The sequence below is a fragment of the Sciurus vulgaris genome (genome assembly GCF_902686455.1).
Source record: "Sciurus vulgaris genome assembly, chromosome: 15".
NCBI lineage: Eukaryota > Metazoa > Chordata > Mammalia > Rodentia > Sciuridae > Sciurus > Sciurus vulgaris.
The window spans coordinates 10347116-10369042 of NC_136476.1; the positions used below are offsets into that span (position 1 = coordinate 10347116).

Here is a 21927-nt window from a genome sequence, read left to right on the forward strand (position 1 = left end):
CCCGCTCTGCGTCTTTACTCCTCCACTCTAATCTTTAGTTCTTTCTGATTCTAACTCCTTTCCATTCTCACTTTTCCACTGTGATGCCTTTACTTAAGTGACCTCTGTCTTCCATTTGTTTGAAATCCCACCCCTTCCCCTCCCTGCCTCTTCTCCTCACCCATCATCTGTAATTGTCCTCCCCACTGTGAGGTCTTTCTAGTTGAGAAGTAGAGCTCCAGTGTCTAGTAATTATATGCTAATCAGGGTTAGGGTTCTCCTTCAGGAACCTTGTTGGCTTCTTGACCTGGGATAGAACCTTTTAGTTCCCTGTGCATGAAGACACCTGTTTTGGTCACCATAGTTGTGTTCTTGAGACAACCCTCTGTCACCTGAGATGACATTCCCCCCGTTTAGATTTGTAGCTTTCCAGACATGCACCTATTACTTAATATGAGAATTGGATGCTACCATATCTACTGGCTTTAGGGCAAAGAACTATCCTGGTCAGTTTGTCTGGGTCCTGTCAGTGCTGTAATCATGAGGAAGCCACCATCTTGAATTCTTCAAGTTCAGGCCCAGTCCACCTTAGAAACAGGCCTAGTCCTTGAACACATCCGTTCTCATAGAGCCAGATCACAGGGGCAACTGGTGTAGGCTGATCTCAATCACCTCAAGTGATTATTCTTTAAATAGTTTTACTTGCCCCTTACGGGGATGGGGAGAAGTTAATATCCTAAATTACATATATATGGGTATATATACCTAATATAGATACATATACCTGATTCTTTTATAATCATATTTTTATGCTGGAGTAATAAAGTGAATTATAGCATGTTCTTATACCTTCATTTCAGTATGCCTCTCTCTATAGATCATAACACATTTTCTTACATAGTAAATACTACAGCATTATACCTAAAGTTAATACTCAGTACTTAACCATTTTATACCCAGTTCATATTCAGATTTCTCAGATTCTTCCAAAATGTTCTTTAGAGGTGGTTGATTTTAGGACCGCACAAAGCATCTGGTTTTTAGGTCTCTTTAGTCTCCTTTAATCTAGTAGAGACCTGTTTTATATCTTGCTGTCTTGCTGAAGACATTGGCCTGGATTTGATTGATGGCTTCGTAGTATGATTTAACTTGCTTTTTTATCCCATGGATTTACTATAAACTGGAAGTTACATTGAACATGTGATTAGACTCAAGGTAAACATTGTGAGTAAATGCATGATAAATGATGTCTTGATAAATGAATAAATGCATGATAAATGATATATTGTCTTACCCATTGTTAGTGAAGTTAAGATTTCCCACAGTGTTAAGGTAATGGCCCCCTTCATTTATTGTAAAGTTGTATTTTTTTTTCTCTTGTGATGTTACTTTGTCTCTGAGCAATCTCTAGTACTCCATCAAATCTTCTTCACTTAATGTTTTTCATTCCAGTCAATGGTCCTTGCCTTATTTAATAATTCCACCAGGATTTGTAAAACAGCTGTTTTCTTCTTGTACTGCTTGGTCCACATTGTCCTTCTGTGAAGCAGAAGGTCCTCTCTTCAATGGGTGCTATTTGATTCCCTTGAAATGCAGTTCCTACTGGAAAGCTATATGTTTCAATCTTTTGTTTAAAATCAGTAATTTGTTCCATGCACTGGATAAGATGATGACTATATGTTTTATTATACAGACCAGGACTCTTTTTTTTTTTTTTTTTTTGCGGTGCTGGGGATCGAACCCAGGGCCTTGTGCTTGCAAGGCAAGCACTCTACCAACTGAGCTATCTCCCCAGCCCCCCAGGACTCTTTGAGAAGGAAGGAGTTGCTATTTATGATTCTAATGAAACAGCAAGCATAAACGGAATTGCAGATGGACAGGAACATTTGGTTACCTTAGCTAAATTAAATGCAGGGATGTTGGTTGGTTCATTTGTTTCCTTCATTTCCTCCACAATACTCTGTTTATTTCAAGGAGAGTAGATTCAGTTGATTCTTGCCAGTTACTGAAGGAGTTGTATATAGAGCTCAGTTAACTGACCCCATGTTTAAGCCCTTGTAGGGATGTTGTAGGACTCTTGGTAGACCAGTGCCCAAGCCGGCTGGGCTGCCTTAATCCCACTGCATCAGTAGGCCTGAGAATCAGCATCATATAATTCTTCTGGATCTTAGTTCTGGCACTTTACCTTGCTTTTAGACAGGAACCTTTTTGTCACAGGGATAGGACCCATGGCACCTATATTCCAGTCATTACTGCCAGGATCCACATGTTTTCCAGAGTGACCGCAGTAGATACTCTGTGACCTGCAGAGATAGCACTGGTGAGGGTATAGGTCCTGTATATGGAACATCCCTGAATCCCAACACTGCCTCATTTTCACAGAATAATCAAAATACCTCCTTTCACTGTGTTTAAGATAGTTTATTTCCCTTTTTCTTTTGACTTTTTTGTGTATGTTCTCCCTTACCAATCTCAAATGTTTTATCTTGCTGCCTTTCTTTCATTTGAGGTTTCTATGTCATTATTTCTGTCCTATAATTAACATATAAAACATACTTCATTGATGTTCGTAACCAATTCTTTTATCTTCTCCACCCTGGACCTAATTTATTATACAATATCACCATCCTACAGAAATCTCTTTCAACTTAGAACTGACTTCTGCGAGTGCTGTCTTCAGTTTAGGTTTAGGGGATATGTAGATATTAAACTTCTAACATGAACTGGGGCTTAAAAGATGCAGCATAGCCACTTCTTGTTGTGACCCTGCTGGTTGTCAGATTCCATGCAAGCAACATGTCAAGAACACTGAGATTAAAGAGCAAGCATGCTTTTATTCTGTTTTTCTGTCTGAGAATCTCCTGTTCATCCTTCTAAATGTAATTCAAGAGTCACCCTTTCTGAAATAACAGAATAATCTTGCCCAGTATAAAAGACAGTGCCATCTATCTTAACACTTTGTACATATCTGTTATATTTGTTTTTATTTACTAAGTGTCACTCTCTCCCTTCAGTGCCTAACAGTGACTGCTCCTGATTGACCTTTCACAAATGATTGGTTCATAAAATAATAAATGAGTGATTTCACTGTTTCTCTGACAATGGTGTTAGCACTATCTCCCTTTGGCCATTGAATGAGCTGTGACATTTCAGAGCTGAAGGCGTTCAGGTCTTTTTTCTTGCCATTTTTGAAGGCTGGATGTAAAAGACTTTTGAAAAACAGCCACAACTGCTATTTATGGAACACTTACATGTTATATTCCATGTTTAGTCTTTAACATGCATTATTTCATTTAATCCTCAAAGCCCCCTACAATAGTAGATATTTATCCTCTACTTCTGATAGAGGAGGAAATTAGGTCTCAAAGATTGAGTAACTTGTTCAAGGTCACACAGTGAATAAGAGGGAGGAGGAAGAGGTAAATTAATGCACATTTGCTTATTCCAGAGCTTGAGTTTTTAACTACTATGAAATGCAACTTCACAGAGGATGGATGAATGGAAAAAACAGATATATAGGTAGATAATTAATAGTAATTAGGCAGACAGATATATAGATGATAGGCTAACATGGATATCTATGATTAAGTACATTATAAATCACCATGAAAGATATAATTAATTATTCATTAATCTTTATCGGTATTGTCTACAGGGAGTTTCATATTTATAAGGTCAACCAGAAAAATTACATCAAATTTAATAGAAAACAAACCCACCAGATTTGTGGTTATCATCATAAAAACTTAGAAATGTTCAGCTAAGCGTCAGTTATTCATGCTAACGTGGAACATGATCTGGTCGCAGATAATTCAGAAGTGTTATTTTTAAATTTTAGACTATAGTCTTTACCTCACCACACACACACACACACACACACACACAGACACACACACACAATCTACCTAATCACTTTTTACTGGAACCAGTATTAAGAACACAATAGCATGATTTGAGTTTCCCTTTTTTTTACTCTGATTAGGCATCTTCCTTCCATAATAAGCAATCAGATGGCTCAAAGCACAGGCAGCAGTGGTAGAAACAGAGATGAGAAATTCCAGAAAATGGATTAGCAGTTTGGGTTGTTTGCAATTGGTTTTAATTTGGTGTATTCTTCCAATTCTGTATAATGAAAGAATCAAAAGCATTTGAAGCTCCTAGAGAGTTTTGTAGATCCTTTATTAATTTTTTTGTTATTGTTGTTGACAAAATGCCTGAGGGTTCTGAATATCTTTAGATAAAGAGCACAATCAACAGATGGCTGTAGGTTTACTTTCTTTTTTCTGGGGTTCACCACCTGCTTTAATATACTGAGACATCAGGTCAAATGAGTTCACTGCCTACAGTACTAAAAGCTCCCCAACATTATGCAGAGAACACAAATCTCAATCACATTGACATGGAGTGAAAAGAGTCCTAACACTGAGGCTTTGGCTGAAGACTACTCTTATCTATGTTCACCCTAAGAGACCAAATAATCCCTAATCTCACTTTCCTGAAGTTCCCTTCAGGGAGGTCAGATACCTTCTTGAAATTTCCACTTGGTCCAAAGCCTGTAAATTCAAAATATATGGAGAAATTGGCCTTTTGGCATAGGTCAATGTTGGAACTTCTAACCTCCTGCATGCATTTTTAATTGAATCTGATTATGATTCTGCACCAATATATTATGTACCATGTTGAATTTAAAATGCAAAAGGAATTCCAGAGTGAGGATAGCAAGTCTCCCTGACTTAGGGCTGAATCCTTGAGCAGGTACCTGGCTATAGAATGAATGACTGATGAGTCAAACACTCAAACCCTATAGTGTGTTGGTTTTGCTCTTCTGTACATTCTCATTTTTGCCTTTATCTGATGATCTATAAAACCATCTAAGCCTTATCCAGGCTTTTGAAGGCACAGAAGACCATCATCTGGTGAACCTCTTGGGCCAAGATCCAGCTGTGGATGGAATTCCCTTTGCTACTCACCACCTCTATGGCCTAAATGAGCCTTGCTTTCCTGACATGACATGCATTATATGATCTTTAAATTCTGAAATCCTTCGATTTCATTGAAGGACTGCCTTTGTTTGAGAAGTCATCATCCTATGCAGCCAAGTCAAAACACAGCACCCTCAAATTTACCTGGAAATGTAATGAACAGAGAAATTGTTCCCTACATGGTTAAATTACTAAAACTGCTGTCTTTAGCTCAGAAAAGCGTATTGATCTTGAACAGGTTTGTTCTCTTCTAAAGAGCAACAATAATAATATGGGGTGTCATTTTTTTCTTTTTGAGTGGCATATTTACTTCTATTCTTGTTTTGTTGTCTAATAGGCCACATCTCCTAATACCTTTAGCAACAGTGAAACAAACAAAACAAAACAAAACAAAAAAATTCTTCCTTGTCTTCCACAGTGAGCTCTGATGACTTAAGAGGTGCTCTTTAATGTTTCCTTTACCCAATGCTTGGAGTTCATACAGATGAGGAGAAGAGTCTTAGGTGTGCTTAATGATTCTCTAAACTGCTATAGAGAAAAATAGGAAAAAGGGCTGGAATTGGCTCTTGTTTGCCATCATTCACTTTGCCAAAGAACCTCCTAAGTGTGGGAGACAGATGGGCTCTGGTTTGCCTGTTCATATATTAGTAGAACTTTTATACCTTTGTAGTTTGATCTCTTACAATTCTTTCCACAGTAGTTCCTCAGGATGATTATCTGCTCAGATAAAACCTGTGGTACAGGGATCAGCAAACCACAGGACAAATTCAGCCCACTGTCTACTTTTATAGAGTTTTATTGGAACACAACAGTGTCCATTCATTAATTCATTGTCCATAGCTGATTCAATACCCGACAGTACCATCCATTATTTACAAGAGATCATATAGCTCCCAAAGTCTAAAATATCAACATACACACAATACAATTTTAAATTCCTCCTGTAGAAAAACAAATATTGAAAGGCAACTAGCATTTTGCTTTTGCCATTTGGATACCTAACTTAAGACTCATGTTCAGAATTAACCAGAGATGAGGTTTCATTTTTTTTTTTTTTCTTTTTGGTACTGGGGCTTGAACCCAGGGGTGCTTTAACCACCGAACTACATTCCCAGTCCTTTTTATTTTGAGACAGGGTCTCCCTACATAGCCCAGGTTGGCCTCAAACTTGTGATACTTCTGTCTCAGCCTTCCAGATAGCTGGAATTATAGGCATGTACTACATACCCAACATAACCAAAGAGAGTTTTGAGTTCAGAGAAATTGGACAGCCTGTTGTCCTCCATCAGTCCTCCAGAAATTCTGCTTTACACTGTGAAACTTTTGACAGGAAGTAAGCTGCAAAAAGTTCTACATTGTATTTTCTGGCAGTTTCTCTAAATGCCACAGAGAGTGTCTAGTATTAAACACCATGTAAATGACCAGAAATATTCATTGATTTGATTTGGCCTCTGAGAGCAAGGATTATGTCTCATATGTGATGGCTTTTACTCCAGCATAATGTCTGGTGCTGTTCTGCTGATGAAGGAAAGTATAGTAGGTTCAATGATCAGTTGAAGCAAAGAGGACCCACAGGCTTTTTTTTTTTTTTTTTTTCTTAAGGGGCCTAATAGAACAAGCCCCCGACTAGCTGACAGGTGCTTCACAGGTGATACCAGGAACCTTGCTGTCTTCATGAGCTTCCTTTTGACTCCTGCCTACCAAGCAGCCTTTGGTTGCTGGTTGGCTAACTCATGTCTTTGTTCTTATTACTGTGTCTTTTTATTTTAAAATAATGCATTGAATTTTGATCTGTGAATTATTCATGTTAAGTCAGGATAAGATGCCTCGCTCCCCAGACCTGATCATCCATGTCTAAATGGAAGGTTCTTGTCCTATAGAAGCAATATCCAATGTCAACATGGGAAATGAACTTAAATTAGCAACCTGCTCACAACTGACTGGTGACTACAGCGACTAGACCCTCTTTTATGACCTACATCATATCTGCATGGTTGACGGTTACTTACAGCACTGTTACCTTCATTGCAGGTGCACAAGCTCCTTGACAGTGGGATTCATATCTTTTTTTTTTTCCCCCTTGGGGTTCACCCTCAGTGCTGATCATATTGTTGGGCTTCTTGTGGACTTTCCGTAAAAACTATTGAATGAATGAGTAATAAAAGAATAAGGAAATTCTATGCCTTTCCTAATTTCTCCCATCTCTCTATCTCTTTTCTTTTCTGCCTGTTCAAATTCCATTCTGTCTGCATGATGTAACCCCTCCCCCATCTCCTCTGCACACTATTCTCTAATGACTATAGTTCATAATCATCTCTTCCTTCTTATTGCATTCATAGTTAGCAGCTCACAATTTGGCACTTAATTGTTTCTTAATTGATTCCTCTGTGCTATCTTTGCTTCCCAGATAGTCTGACGTCCCTAAGGGCAAAGAATATATTTTAACGTATATTGTACCAGCTCCCTGTGCTGGCTTCCCCTCTGCATTAAAATTTAACATATAACAGAGCCTCAATAAATAGATATAAATTAACCGAATTAGGTACTGCCATTGTATTTTAAAACAGGCAGACTAGACTAAAAAAAAAAGTCTTCTGATATTTCTTGATATGTTTTAGAATTTTCAAAATGAGTTAATAGCTTTGAGATTTATCATATGAAAGATGAATAAATTAACAAAGGCAAATGAAAACACCCCCCCTCCCCTTGTGTTATTGCTTTTATTTTAGGAGACTAGGTCTCTGTGTTGCAAGGCTAGTCTTGAACTCTGGGCTCAAACAGTCCTGCTTCAGCCTCCTGAGTAGCTGGGACAATAGGCATGCACCACTGAGCAGGCTTGTGTTTGTTTTTAATTACAAGATTGACTTATTTATTTGAGCAACACTCTTGAGAATCTATCACAGTGAGCCCATTCCTGTCCCTGACCCTGAGATTTGCTTGTGAAACGCAGTTGCCTGGCTCCTTTCACCATTTGGCATTGGAGGGCTTCTGGTCATAGCCATTCAGAACAACTCTGCATTTATAAAACTCACACTACTTAGCAAATGCAGTGCTAGAATTTTTTTAGGAGATACTTAATTTAGTTTTAAAAATCTGACTTTCTGCATTGGCTTAGTTCTTTGGTATCTCCCAGATTTCTCTTTTACCCCACAGAGTAATCTCCCTTGAATAGTTTTCATAAACAGAATTGTAGCCCACTCACTACTGCCAGGTGTTCTCTGTTTTACACCTAGAATTTTGTATTAAACACATAATTTTTTGTGAGCAAAGTACCTATAACAAATGTTGCCTTTCCTTGAACTCAAATCACTGTTGTGCCTGGTGTTAAAGAGGAACTAGGAAAGTTGATTTGATCTCCACCAAGGAGTAATTCCATGCTAGCTAACCAGCCTAGCCAGATCATTGCCCAGTTCAGATCAGCAGCAGAATCTGCCAAATAAAGGAGGGTCCTGGCTGGGTGGGGCACCAAAACTTCTATTTGGCTCTCCCCTCAGAATAACTGTTCTGCAGCACCCCCCCCTTTTTTTTTTTCAAAGTTTACGTTGACAATTTTGTTTGGTCACTTTTTTCCTTTGGATCTTCTTGGTCACGCTGTGTAAGAGCCATATATCTCTGGTTTCTCCTTAGCATCCAGTGCTTTTGACAGTGTCAAATGCAATATCGTGACATGATTTAGCTTTCCAACTCCCTGGAGATTGTTCCTCACAATGAGGTCTTAGTTTTTTTTTAATGAAGTCGACCTAGTTTTTCTAACCTTCTTTTTAATAATTAAAAATGTGAAAACCTACCCAGAATCACTTTCTGTGCCATAACTTCACCTTAATATTGGGCTTGAACTACAAATTTGTTATAAATTCAGCCTCACTGTGGGAGGCCCTTTTACAGGGGTTGAGGAGCCCCACACCTTATAACATGAACATGAAATGCCTCAAGATGCTGTTGTCATTTATCATAGTATGTTTGATTGGGTTTGTACCAAATGTCAGAAATTTACCTTTCCCTTTACTACCCACAGATATTTTTCCCCTTTTGGTATAAACATTTTTAAACCTCACCCGTCATGTGATGTATTTTACTTGTCAAATCATCTCTAAATTTTATTTTGTGTTTTCTTTGTTAAAAAAAAAATACAGAACACTTGATTTTTTAATTTCTATGCTGTTCTTGGTTTAGATTTCAATTATACTTCTAGTCACATAGGTGGTGGGGTTTTGAAAAAATTTAGATTTTAAAAAATAAGTTTTTATTACATGTAAAATTGGAGAATGAATTAAAACTTGAAGGTCAACTCAAAAGTATTATTGACAAATTTCTGTCAAAATTCAAGAATAATTGAAAGCTCTTCTTAAAACTTATTAAAGACAGAAAAATGACATATTTAATTTGATTCAAACATTTTAGTGAATTGAAGCTTTTCTCATCTATTTTAATCATACAATGTAGTGGTTTTTATCCTATTTCTGAGTTTCTTATTTTTCTGCAGCCAGAGATGATCCTCAAATATATGAAGAATGTAGCAATTACGAAATGTAAATGAACAGGCATGATTTCCTTAAGTATTTCATGTAATTCAATCATGCTGCAGAATGATGTTTTGTGGATTATCTCTAAGGATTAAAGACTGGGCAAACAGGTTCCCAGAAAACGACTGTATCCAAAGTATAGAAACATTTAGTCCATCCCACATAAATTTCACAATTTCTCCTTTTTACAAAGCCCTTTTCCTCCCTCACGTCAGTTAACTTATGTCCCATGAGTCTTTATATTCTTACCATCTACCATAATGTCATAGTCTGTTTTGTTGAACTCTGGATGACTGTATTTTGCTCATGGTAGGAAAGGAACTGTTGAAATATTTCTAAATGGGTCTCAGTCTCTCTCTTCCTCTGTCTTTCTCCCCCCCTTCACTTTTTGCTGAAAACCATAAATAATCTATTTTTTCCATTGAAGACATTATATCAGAAACTGTTGATAAGGTGCTACCTTCTCCATTTGCACTGAATTAGATAGACTTCCAAAACCTAGGTATAAAACAGGCATGCAAAGTATGTCGTAATGTAACCAGGACCCAAAGAAAAGCAGGAAGCACATATACTAATGAAGTTAGGCCAATAATGCCTTTCCTTTCTGTGTTGTCTTTAAATTTTTCAGAGGCATTTTTAATTCAGAATTTACTTCTTACATACTGCAGGTTACTAGTAGCCCAGAGAGATAATTACATAAAGATGGGAAGCTAATGAGCTTCCTACTTCTATGTTTTCTCCTAATTGGTGTGACCTGCCTTTTTAACCACCATAGCATTTTCCATAAAATAATTTTAATATGAGTGACATATTGAACACTTGGCATAGACAAAGGTAGCCGTGGGTCCCAACCACAAGTTTAAGAGCCATAACTAAATGGGCAAACACGTGGAAAGAATGTTGAATTTTAAAAATTATAATTAGGTGTCAGATTATCAATTATTAAATGTCTCAGTGCAGTGGAAGGTCATTAAATCCCTATCAAGGAATTGTAATAAGATAAAATTTAAATAGCTAAACCTCCTTTTCTAACATGCTCTTAAACACAACTTGTCTCCTAGATAATTAAGACCCATTGATACCATGGAAGCTTTCTCTCCTTGACATCAGGAGAGAGCTACTGCCAGCTACTTGTTACACATACATTGCCTTGGAAATGTACCTATGCCTATCACCATGGCAACACCCTGAGAATGACCTCAGCAGCCACTCAGAATCATTCCTACAAAACAGATTATGGCTATAATTAACTCTGAATTTACTCTGCAATATAAATTTGCTCAGGCCTTGGTGTTTCTTTTTACAAGGTTAGATGAATGGAATAATGAGCCCATCCCCCATATCCACCCAAGTTTTTCCTCAGAATATGGTCAAAAGTACAATTCAGAAATTATTTTATTACTTTTTTTGTTGGGGGGAGTCAGTGCTAGGGATCGAACCCTGGGCCTCATGCAAACTAGGCAAGCACTCTATCTACCACTGAGCCATACCCCCAGCCTTCTGTTACCTTTTAAAAAAATATGACCAAGCATCAACAAATGAGGATACGCTCTGCTTAACACACTAGAATCCATTTCTAAGTGAACAGAGTGTTTTTTTCCCCCTAAGCAAATATGAAATGCAGAAAGGAAAGTCCTGTCCCATGAGTCCATCCTCTGCAGCCTGTCAGCATAGGGAGGGGAGAATAAAGGCAGTTGGGGACTCTGCAAGCAGAAGCTCTCCACACTGGCCCCTCCTTAGTAGTGAAGAATGCAGTTCTTGGTTGTCTCCACATTTTACCTGTTTCATAAACTGTCTCTTCAATCCTACATGGCTGCTGAACCACCCAGATCTTTGCTTAGGAGAAAATATTTGGTTTGTCTGTTGTTTTCATTGAGGAGTTTGTTGTTATTCTTCTTTTTCTCCATTTGGCTTTGTGTTTGGTTGGGTTCTAGATGATTCCAGATGATAAATATTGCAACTAGTAGAGCTGAATATAATTCCTTTCAGCCTTTTTCTTTAGTTAAACTAGATTAACTTTTTACTCCAAGTGCAGTGAGCCTTTCTCGCCTCTGTCCAACTAAGGCAAAACAAAAAAGGATGCCAAGCAAGAACTGTCACTTACTTTTTTAAGTTAATTAAAAATGTACAGAACTCTTTAAAGACCATTTCCTTGCCATGATATATATTGACACCTGGACAGTGAACAAATAGAACAGAGCCTGGTGAACAGCAAGTCCTCGGTGTAGGTTAGTTACTCTGTATGAACTTTCTTGCCCTTAAGAAGCCAAAGAAAGATGAAGAGAAAGTGATAGTCTTTGCAAGAATGAATGCTATAGAGATTTTTAGTTAAAATTTCAGTAGCATATGTAGTCATGAAAAGATACCACTGACAGTTTTTTTAGAGCATCCTCCAAGCCCTTGTAGGCAAATTTTCAGGTTCAGTTATATACCCAGTTTCATCTTACCCAGGCATGTGTTTCATGGGGCTCAGTGCATCCTTCTAAATTAGAAATTTTCTATCAGCAGTCTTTCTGTGCAGTATGACAGGTAATTTCCCACTTGATGTACTGCGTTTTAAAATTCTTCTTGGCAAACACACATCTGTGCTTTAAAATGGAATGTCAATTAGTAAGCTGCTCGGTCCATCTTCAGGAAACAGCAAACTACAATTTCCTTGTATCCCAGGAACACCACATCACCTTATATATGAGAATTATCAACCCTTCATTTTGACATCTATCCATGGCATTATTTCTGATCCAGCTTGCCATTGTAGAATTAAAGTTCTTTGATTTTTTTTTTTATTCCTTTGAAATGAGTTCTGATACATAGTAGTTAAGTAAATAATGATCTTGTTGATTTCAGAATGTATACTAATATCTTTCAAATCAAGTGGCTGGTAAATTAGAAAATCCCATCTGTACGATGTGATAAGCTGGTTTATCTGTAGATTAGGGTTCAGATCAACTCCCAGAACATGGGCCCCATCAGAGGACCCCAAGACCAGGACAGGATATTTTTTATAACTTGGGTATGGTTCATTTTTGCATTTATACTCTCTAGCCTGCCCTTTTTGTGCTCCAGCCAGTTTTATAATAATTAAAGATGTGAGACTGGTTCCTGTTAGTCAGTAGAGAGCTCATTTGCCAGGCAGAGAATCAATGATGTGTCTGGGATAAGACCCTTAGGATATGAATTAATCGTTTTGCAATAAAATTTCTAGGCAAATGCTGTTTTGTCTTAAAAGAATTGATACACCTCCAAAGAGGCAATGATTTTCTTTAATAAAGTTAGACTTCGCTCTACTATTTTATGATTCCGTGAATCTTACAAACTTAACATAATATGTCCTTTTAACACTCAGTCCCAAATTTAAGAATATTATTCATATGGAAATACCACTAGTAAGAATGACATTTTAAATAATGCTAAAACGAAATGGTAGTGTAAGAAATCCAGTCAACCAGCAAATGTTCCTTAAGCACTATTGTCTAGGAGCAGCGAAACAGAAATAAAGATGGAAAGATGGTTATGAACAAAAAAAAAAATTGGGGGGGGGATTGAACCCCAGGGTGCTCAACCATTGAGCCACATCCCCAGCACTTTTTATTTTTTATTTTGAAACAGGGTCTCCCTAAGTTGCTTAGGACCTTGCTACATTGCTGAGTCTGGCTTTGAACTTTCAATCCTCCCGCCTCAGCCTACTGAGCTGCTGGGATTATAGGTGTGCACCAGGGCACCCAGTAATACAGAGCTCTAATACTTTGTAGATCAAACTGAGTGTTTGTGTCATTGCTGAGTTTTCACAGCTGTGCACCAGCCAGTCTGTGTTAGGCATCTCCAAACTCACCGTCTTTTGTTTGTGGTCATAATATAGCTGAGGACCTAATTCTTTCCAGTTCTGTTAATTGTGCCATTTTTTTTCTCCAAATGTTATTAACAAGTTAGTCGTTTTGTAATTGCATGTTTTGAAATCATGCATGTGTGCCATCCTCTCCAGGGCAGAAGAGAACATAGTCTTTGAAATCATTAAGATAACACTTGGAAAAACCATTTTCACCTGACTGTCATCAGTTCTACTGGATTTATTATTCTCAACATTGTAAATTATGCTTTTCCCTTTGAGAGAATGAAAAGTGAATGGAATAGGAAAAGTGAATAGAATAGGCAATTTGGGGAATAACAGATTATACTGATGAAGAATATGTAGTTGCTGGGGGTTAGAGTTGGCAGGGGCAACTCAAGGAATTTCGTTTGTGGTGATTGAACAGTTCTGTCGTTATTGTGGTGGGGATTACATAAATACCTATATGTGATAAAATCACATAAAATTATATATGCTCAGTATACACATGTATGTATATTCGATATACTTTAGTACATACATACACATGCATGCATACCTATCCATATAGGCATGCACATATATGTGTGTGTGTATGTATGCATGTATATGGGCGAATTCCAAATAAGGTCTGTAGTTCAGTCAATAGTACTGCACCAATGGCAGGCTCCTGGTTTTGATAATGTACTGTGGTTATATAATATGTTGTCATTAGGGAAAGCTGAGTGAACAATACAAGGGAATACTCTGTAATATCTTTGCAATTTCTTAAGAGTCTAAAATTGTTTCAAAATAAAAAGGTTTTTTTATGGTTATGGTAAAGTGTCTTATGATCAGATAAATTTAAAATTTAGGTGCGGTAACTCTAAACATTGAGAATGTCTGACCTTAGATGTTATTAATGTAGTAGCTAGGAATTTCATCTTCACATTAATCATGAATGACTTAGGCTTTGGACAGGATTGAGGACACTGTATCCTGCTGTCTTCTCTTAGGGGAATAAGGAAATTCATTCCAGGAAAAGACTGATCTGCAAAAAGCAAAAAATGAAAGGAAAGAAACATCCTGATCTTATGTGCAACTCTGTTAGCTGCTTATTTCCATAATTTAAATGTGTACAAATAATTCAAAATTATTTATTTTAAACTCCATCTTTACCAATCATACCTACTAAACAAGTAAAGGATAGGAGACTAATTTGAGTTTCTTGTCCTTCCCCACCCTGCTGCCTTTACTTTTCATATGGGTTCTAATTAATAGTAAGAGAAGAAATGAGAAATATGGTAAGTAGGGAAGCAATAGATGGGTAACCACCCTCTGACTGCTGGGAGGTTGTTTTTATCTCTCTGCTTCCCATGTTTCTCTACCATGTCCGCTGTTTTTCTTTCCCTTCTTCACTTCTTCTGACTCGTTTTGCTCTTCCATTCCCTGAATTTGTGGTGATATGTTGCTGACATCTCATCGTGTCTTCCCTCCTCTAGCTATCTGAATGACTTGGACCGCGTAGCCGACCCTTCCTACCTGCCTACGCAGCAAGATGTGCTTAGAGTTCGAGTCCCCACCACAGGGATCATCGAGTACCCCTTTGACTTACAAAGTGTCATTTTCAGGTAGTACCTGAGCCCATAACACCTATTTCTTCCCAGCTTTTGTACCTTTCAGTACATTTGGTGAATTCTATAAATATTGAATTCTTGTGTTCTTGTGTGGGGTTTAAACAGTATAACCTTATGTGCGTTATTATCAGAGGTAACACAAGTGATGTATCCTGAAAGAAGCAGCTGAATAAAGATGTACTGACAGGTTTCTCTCTTCAGTTTAAATCACCAAGCAATTAATGAAACTTAGATTGCTGGTAGTTAAACAAAATCAGTTACTCAAACATTAGTCCTATTTTTATTATCACTTTATGAGGATGATTTTTAGAATTGCCTAAGATATAAGTGATTTTATGACCCTGTCAGTAATAGAAATTATATGTTCTCTGGTACCAGTCCAAAAATTTTTTTTAGCAGTTAAAAAAAAAAAAAAATGTGATATTTTATATTCATAAAATAAGTGACTTGAAAATTTTTAAAATTCTTAATTTTAAAAATGGCTTAATTAACTTGGTCTAAATTTATATATAGTAAGATAGAATGAAAATTTATTACCATCTTTTTCACTGCTGCTGTTCCGTCGGGATAATACTTCAACCGGAACATTCTATCTTTTTTTAAGATGAGAAAAAATAAACAATACTGATGGGCTTTTACTTAATCTCTTATTACACAATCACTCAGATGTACTTTTAGTTAGAATGTAAACCACATGGCGTTTTGAGGAGTGAAGCCATGAGAGTATATGTCTGAGTTCTGCAAGAGAGCCCACCCATTGAAGATGGAAATGTGCAGCTCCTCATAACTCTGCTTCGTGACTCTGATTAACATGCACTCTATCCTTTCTTGCCAAAGCAATTCTCTTTTAATCATATTTGCACCTGTGGTCAAATCAGGCTGCCATGCACTATTCTAAAAGACATGACCAATTAAAGTGGGTGACATTTCAAAAGTATTTCTGAAACTCAGTTTTTCATCTCTAAAATGGTTGCATTAGATGATTCCCTAAGGTTCCTTGATCCAGTATTCTATGTGACTTACATTTTGAGCTTACAACATTTAGAGATCTTAAATTTGAGATACCTAAACTAAACTTCCTTTTATAACCATACTATAGCATATTTTCAGAAATAGCATTTCATAGAGATTTTCATATCCTTACAGATTCATAATTTGTTAGTTCTTAAACCAGATTATTACATCTTATTTTTCCCACATTTTGTGCACTAACTTTTTTGAAAGATATTTTTTACCACCACATTAAAAGTAGTGACTTAGAAGTATAATTTCCTGCTGCCACCCAAAGCACTGTGTGGGGCCTAGGGTGACAGGATTTCAGGGAATGAAAATTTCATGTAAATAAGTAGCATATTAGTCACATGGTAACACTATGGAAGAGCCAACATTTTAATTTTCTCAAGACCTAGGACTTCCGGTTTCAGTGTACATAGTTCACAGATCTCCCTGGATCCATTTTTTTGCCCCTCAGATCTATGCTCTGTCGTTTTGAAGCCTTTCAGAAGCAGTTACTAGAAGAGCCTCAAACTCTTGGTTTGGGAGGCAGGAAAACACCAGAAGCAACTGCAATTTTCAGCAAATGCTTAAAGAGCCCAAATCTCGAAGTTTTACACCTAAACCTCTTGTTCTGAGCGTGTTTTTTCTTGTAAACATTGTGTACATTTCAGTCAAGATACGGATCCAGCAGTTGGAAGAACTGTTAATTGACTTGGAGGACCAATGTCTTTCTATAGAATATTTCTCCTCAGTTTGTAAGAGGTGCTGTATTTATTCTGGTATTTTAAAGTTTCCCTCTATGTGCTGTTAATATGAGTATTGTTAACCTTGCAGGATGGTCGATGTAGGGGGCCAAAGGTCAGAGAGAAGAAAATGGATACACTGCTTTGAAAATGTCACCTCTATCATGTTTCTAGTAGCGCTTAGTGAATATGATCAAGTTCTCGTGGAGTCAGACAATGAGGTAAGTGCTCTTTGGACAGGCAATGGATTATTATTTTATTATCTGATAAAAAACAAATGACAGGAAATAAGGGTAGAGAATGAAGTCAGCTGACTTCATTGCTTTCTTGACAGTTGATTTTAGGATTTTGAATATAACACTGTGGAGCCACATGGTGCACTCAAAATGGTAAGCTTTGCTGTCAGAAGTATGAGCAGTTCTGTGTACTCAGATCTAATTAGATCCAGCTCGATACTTTTAACACTCTGCAGAGGTTCTGAAAAAGAAAACGACATGGAAATCCCTAGGCTAGTCATCAGATCATTTTATAGCCTTCTTCTTACAGGATAGAATGGGGAGTGTTGGAATGAATCACCCTGTTTTGTTTTGTTTTCGTTTTGTTTAAATCATTGTTTGTGTGATGGGTGGGTCCCAAATAATACTGAGAACCTCTCTTGGCAAATGTGAATAGCTTTGCAGCTGGCCTCTAAATCAGTTCATTGTGGAACCATAAAGGGTCTTGGTGACATGGCCTTTCTGTTCTTAGAGAATTGTATAGGCTGTTGTGTAACTTCTCTACCAAGCAAGGAACAATTGAAGAAGTGCTCTTAATATGACTGTCTAGAGAAATAATTCCCTATTGTGATCTTCCCCCCATTGCAGGGAGACTTAACAGGTGTAAATACAGATTTTTGAGGATAGGAAAGACTTGATGATGAGTCAGAGCTGATTATAGAGGATAATTAAGGGGTGTAGAAAAGCGTGTCTTCGAGCTAGAGTTCAGTGTATGTGTGTGTGTAAAAGATGTCTTGAGAGTCCTGTCAGAGGCAGCGTTTGCAGTCTGGTATGACAGTGAGTGTTAGATATCCATCTAATATGGTTAAGAAGTGATATATATCCAGTAGCTAATTAAGATAAGATCTGGCATTATTAAAATGTACTTTTAACACTCTGCATTTTTAGATACATTAGTATGCCTCACTTTTTTATATTTTAAAAAATATTCTTGTTTATTTTTCTGCAGGTCTTAAAAATTCTGTTAAAAAAATATCCATTTCTCTATAGCATTTTCTTTTGTTGTGACATTGATGACATTCCCATGAACTAGTACCTTACATAGAACTGAGAATTGCCTATTCATGCATCTTTCCTGGCTTAGTCAACCAAAGAGATTGTTTTTAAGAATGAGGCTTATTTATTAGCCAGTTTCCACTATAGTGCATAAAAAGCATGCAAAAATATGTCAGTTATCAAAATATGTTAGGTTGTTGCTATTAGAATTTTAACTATGACTTCACTGTGTTTTTCTGTCCTGATTTCTATGCCCTCTTGTTGTTTGGTAGGTAATCCTTGGATGTTGTGTTTTGAATATGTTGCATATTCTGAAAGCAGACATATTGTAGAATTTCTTATTTCTTCGTATATTGGATCAGGACAAAAATATTTTGACATCTTGCCTACTGTGTTATGGCTACCAGGGTATCTAGAGAGATATGAAAATGGGAGGAGAACATTAACTTTGCCCTAAACAGCATTGAAAAGGTGACATGCTTTTTGTTAGAATAAGGCATGTGGGGAAGGAAAGCCCTTGTTTTACAGATAATCATTTCTCATCTTTAGTTTGCTACCCAGTAAAATAAAATTTACATGTGTGAACTAGACAGAAGATATAAGAAGCACATGCAATTTTAATTCTTATGTTTACATTACAGCTAGGGGAAGTGTTTATTAGTATATATTTTGTACACAATAAATGTGTTGTACCTACAAAGAAATACATGTTGTGTGGGGCTGGGTTGTGACTCAGTGGTAGAGCACTTGCCTAGCGTGTGGGGCACTGTGTTCATTTCTCAGCACTGCATATAAATAAATAAAGTAAAGGTCCATCAGCAACTAAAAAAAACAACAAAAACATTTAATTAAAAAAGAGAAATACGTGTTGCGATTTAATGGTGATTTATCACATTAAAATTAGCAAAATAGAAGAGAAAGTAAATGCCTTAGATTATTTATCAGCTAAGTCTAGTACATAAATCCAATTCTTTAATTATCTAGACATTATAGATCATTCATCCCATTTTTCACCTGAGATTATTAACAGAGGTCAGATTTTATATAGAAGTATAAAATATTAGTATTCATATTAATATATTAATTTAAAACAATGACATTGTTTTGATTATCAGACCTCATAATTAGTTTCCATAACAACTTGCCATTCATTATATAGGTACTAAGTATGCCTAAAACTACTTGTCCCAGTTCCTTTGATTTTTAAGGTGACACTTTATGCAACAGACTAAAATAATTAAAGTAATAAAATTACCTTTTTTTCATTAATCATTTGTGAATGTTTTGAAAGTCTCAATTGTAATTCCATGAAATAAAAGTCACACCCAGTATGGGTGTTCCTCAGACATCTCATCAAACCTGATGGTAGAATTAGAGGTGATCTTCAACATAATACAAAAGGATTGCTCATCATTTATTCTATCCACGTTAGCCACAGCCACCAGCACTGTTGGTAATTAAGAGACACTGTCAAAAATATGTTAATATTGGAATGTAGTTGAATGATCCGATTTTTTTTTTCAGGTATATGAATACATGAAAATGTTGTTGCCCCTCTAACTTCTTAAATCATTAAGGAAATTAAGAATTCTAAATTTCTAGGTTCCCCAAATTCTCTGATTTGTGTGAGACAAAGCTGAAATAGACTCCTAAGAGGTTTCGTTCTTGGTTTTGAAATCTGACGTTCATAAGTTTAATCCAGAGCAGACTTTGTCGTGCCTCCTTTGGTATATAATTGTGAGAAAAACCTGGGAGTGGACTCTGACAGTCTTTCTTTCTGTCCTGGGGAACTGTGGAGAATGCATTGCAAACCAAGCAAAAGTGGCTAAGGAGGTGTTTTAGAATTTTGCTTTTGCTTTTAATATTTTCAAAACGTCATGTATTCATCTTCACAGTGTTACATAGTTCTGCTTTTGTCTGTCCAGATATTCAGCCTTCCTAGTGTTAGGGGAATGAATTTCTTCCTTTCCCTTTTGCCTCTAAAGAAGGAAATATTTTGTCAGATAGTGGGCTAGAGTATTGTAGAGTATTGTAGAGCCGTGTTGATTTGTGTATTCCCTTTCTGTCTTATTTTCTCTGACAGTACACCAGCATGGATCCAACTCTTCTGCTATGTTCCTTTCATGGCTATGTTATTTTGTGTAACTGAAAACCCAGAGCACACAAGGCATCCACATAACATATTTCAGTTTGTCATTGCATATCCAAACACTGCCTTTTAGTCTTTATTTTTCTGACTGTTTCATGAATATTTGAGCTCTAATACAAAGATGCTGTCTCAGACATTGCCTCAGACTGTCTTCCAGACTATGCTCTTTATAGACTTTCTAAGACTGAGACCTTTATCTCCTCCATTTTTTAAAATATGAGCTTCTTGAAATAGTCTTGATGAATTGTTATAGTCTTAAAAATTGCTAGGTAGTTCCTCCCAACCCAGGCCTTCCTTTGACCAAGATAGATTTCCCGATATTGATTCTCATAAACATTTATTGTTCAAACCCAATTCTTTGAGGTGTCCAAACAATAAAGTAAAAGGAGAAATTAAAACTTGCTAAGACCATCGCTCTCTTGGCTCCACCACCTGCTCTGAAGGGAGCAGATCAGGTTTGCTGGTTTGCATTATAACAGCAAGGAGCAAGACCCTGACAAGATCCCTCAGGGCTAGAACTTTGCCCTTACAGACCAGCTTTCTTTCCCCTTCCTACAGTATGGTCTTCAAGTTAGAGACACATCCAGAGAAAAAGCTAGAGTAGCTGTCAGGCATCCACCAGCATGGGAGTAGAATGAAAACTCTATTTTAGGAAGGAGTTGAAATACCTCTCCTATCTATAAGTTCTTTCTGTATTCACAGACAATAGTGGGCCAGCCAGAGATCCTTTATCAGTGATTCAGAGTTCCCGTATTGCTCATTAAGTTTTGAACTTTCTTAAAACAAATAGTCCAAAATATGAATTTCTTTTGGATACTTCTGTACTAGATTGGAAAATGAAGCCATTTTGAAGTTATTTAACTGAAACCAAAGTCTGAACATTTTCTTTGAAAGTGTGAAACATGTACTCTGTTCTGCTCTAAAAACTCTGAGTGAACTTTTGGGAATTTGCTTCAGATAACATTCAACTTTGGGGGGAAGACTGACTAAAAATTAAGGAGAAAAATTCTAACTCCAAAGGAAAGATCTAAAGGAAACTTACAAGTATTTAAAAGTAGAAGCTTAGTTTAAGATAGAAGTCTCTGATCGCTAATTGGATTGACTTTATTGGCCCTTAATCAAATCATGCCTTTGGTACACTTGGCTCAGATTCATGACCTGATTAACAAAGGATATTCCTGAAAAACACTCCACTTTTTGTATTAACCTTTTTCCCATTTCCTCATTCCTTTGTTCATTTCCAGCTACTTGTCCTCTTTTAACATCCCTTCTCCCACCCTCTCATTTATCCACTCTTCTGTTTCCTTATAACCATTGACCATATTCATCCTCTCCAGTTTTAGGTGTCAAACCCAGAGCCTTGCTCATGCGAGGCCAGCACTCTACCCCTGCACCCCAGCCCCAGCCCTCAGAAGGAAGCTTTCTGCTCACCATTTAAGCTTGAACCAGATGCTTGGATTTCTGCCACTAAGGGTGTTAAATATATGTCCATCTGTATTTTTTCCACTGATTTTTTTTTTTTTTTTTTTTTTTTTGGGTACCAGGGATTGATCTCACTGGTGCTCAACCACTGAACCACATCCCTAGCGATTTTAATTTTTATTTTGAGACAGAGTCTCACTAGGTTGCTTAGGGCTTTACTAAGTTGCTAAGGCTGGCCTTAAACTCACGATCCTCCTGAGTTACTGGGATTATAGGCGTGCACCACCACACCTAGCATCCACTGATATTTTTAACCTGTTTAATTATAAAATGCATACATATACATCAAAGTACACAAATAAAAAATGTATAGCACAGTGACTTATTACAAAGCAAACATCTGTATCCAACACTTGGCAA

The 21927-nt window shown here is 36.9% G+C and overlaps 1 protein-coding gene across 2 annotated transcripts in view; it reads left to right on the forward strand.

Moving 5' to 3' along the window:
- LOC306644819 (guanine nucleotide-binding protein G(q) subunit alpha) overlaps window positions 1-21927 on the forward strand; it is a 273199-nt gene that overhangs the window by 200563 nt on the left and 50709 nt on the right. For both annotated transcript variants that reach the window (XM_079112105.1, XM_079112106.1), the window contains exons 4-5: window positions 14792-14920; window positions 16757-16886. In XM_079112105.1, coding sequence (XP_078968231.1) covers window positions 14792-14920; window positions 16757-16886 — 259 coding nt within the window. The remainder of the gene's footprint in view (window positions 1-14791; window positions 14921-16756; window positions 16887-21927) is intronic.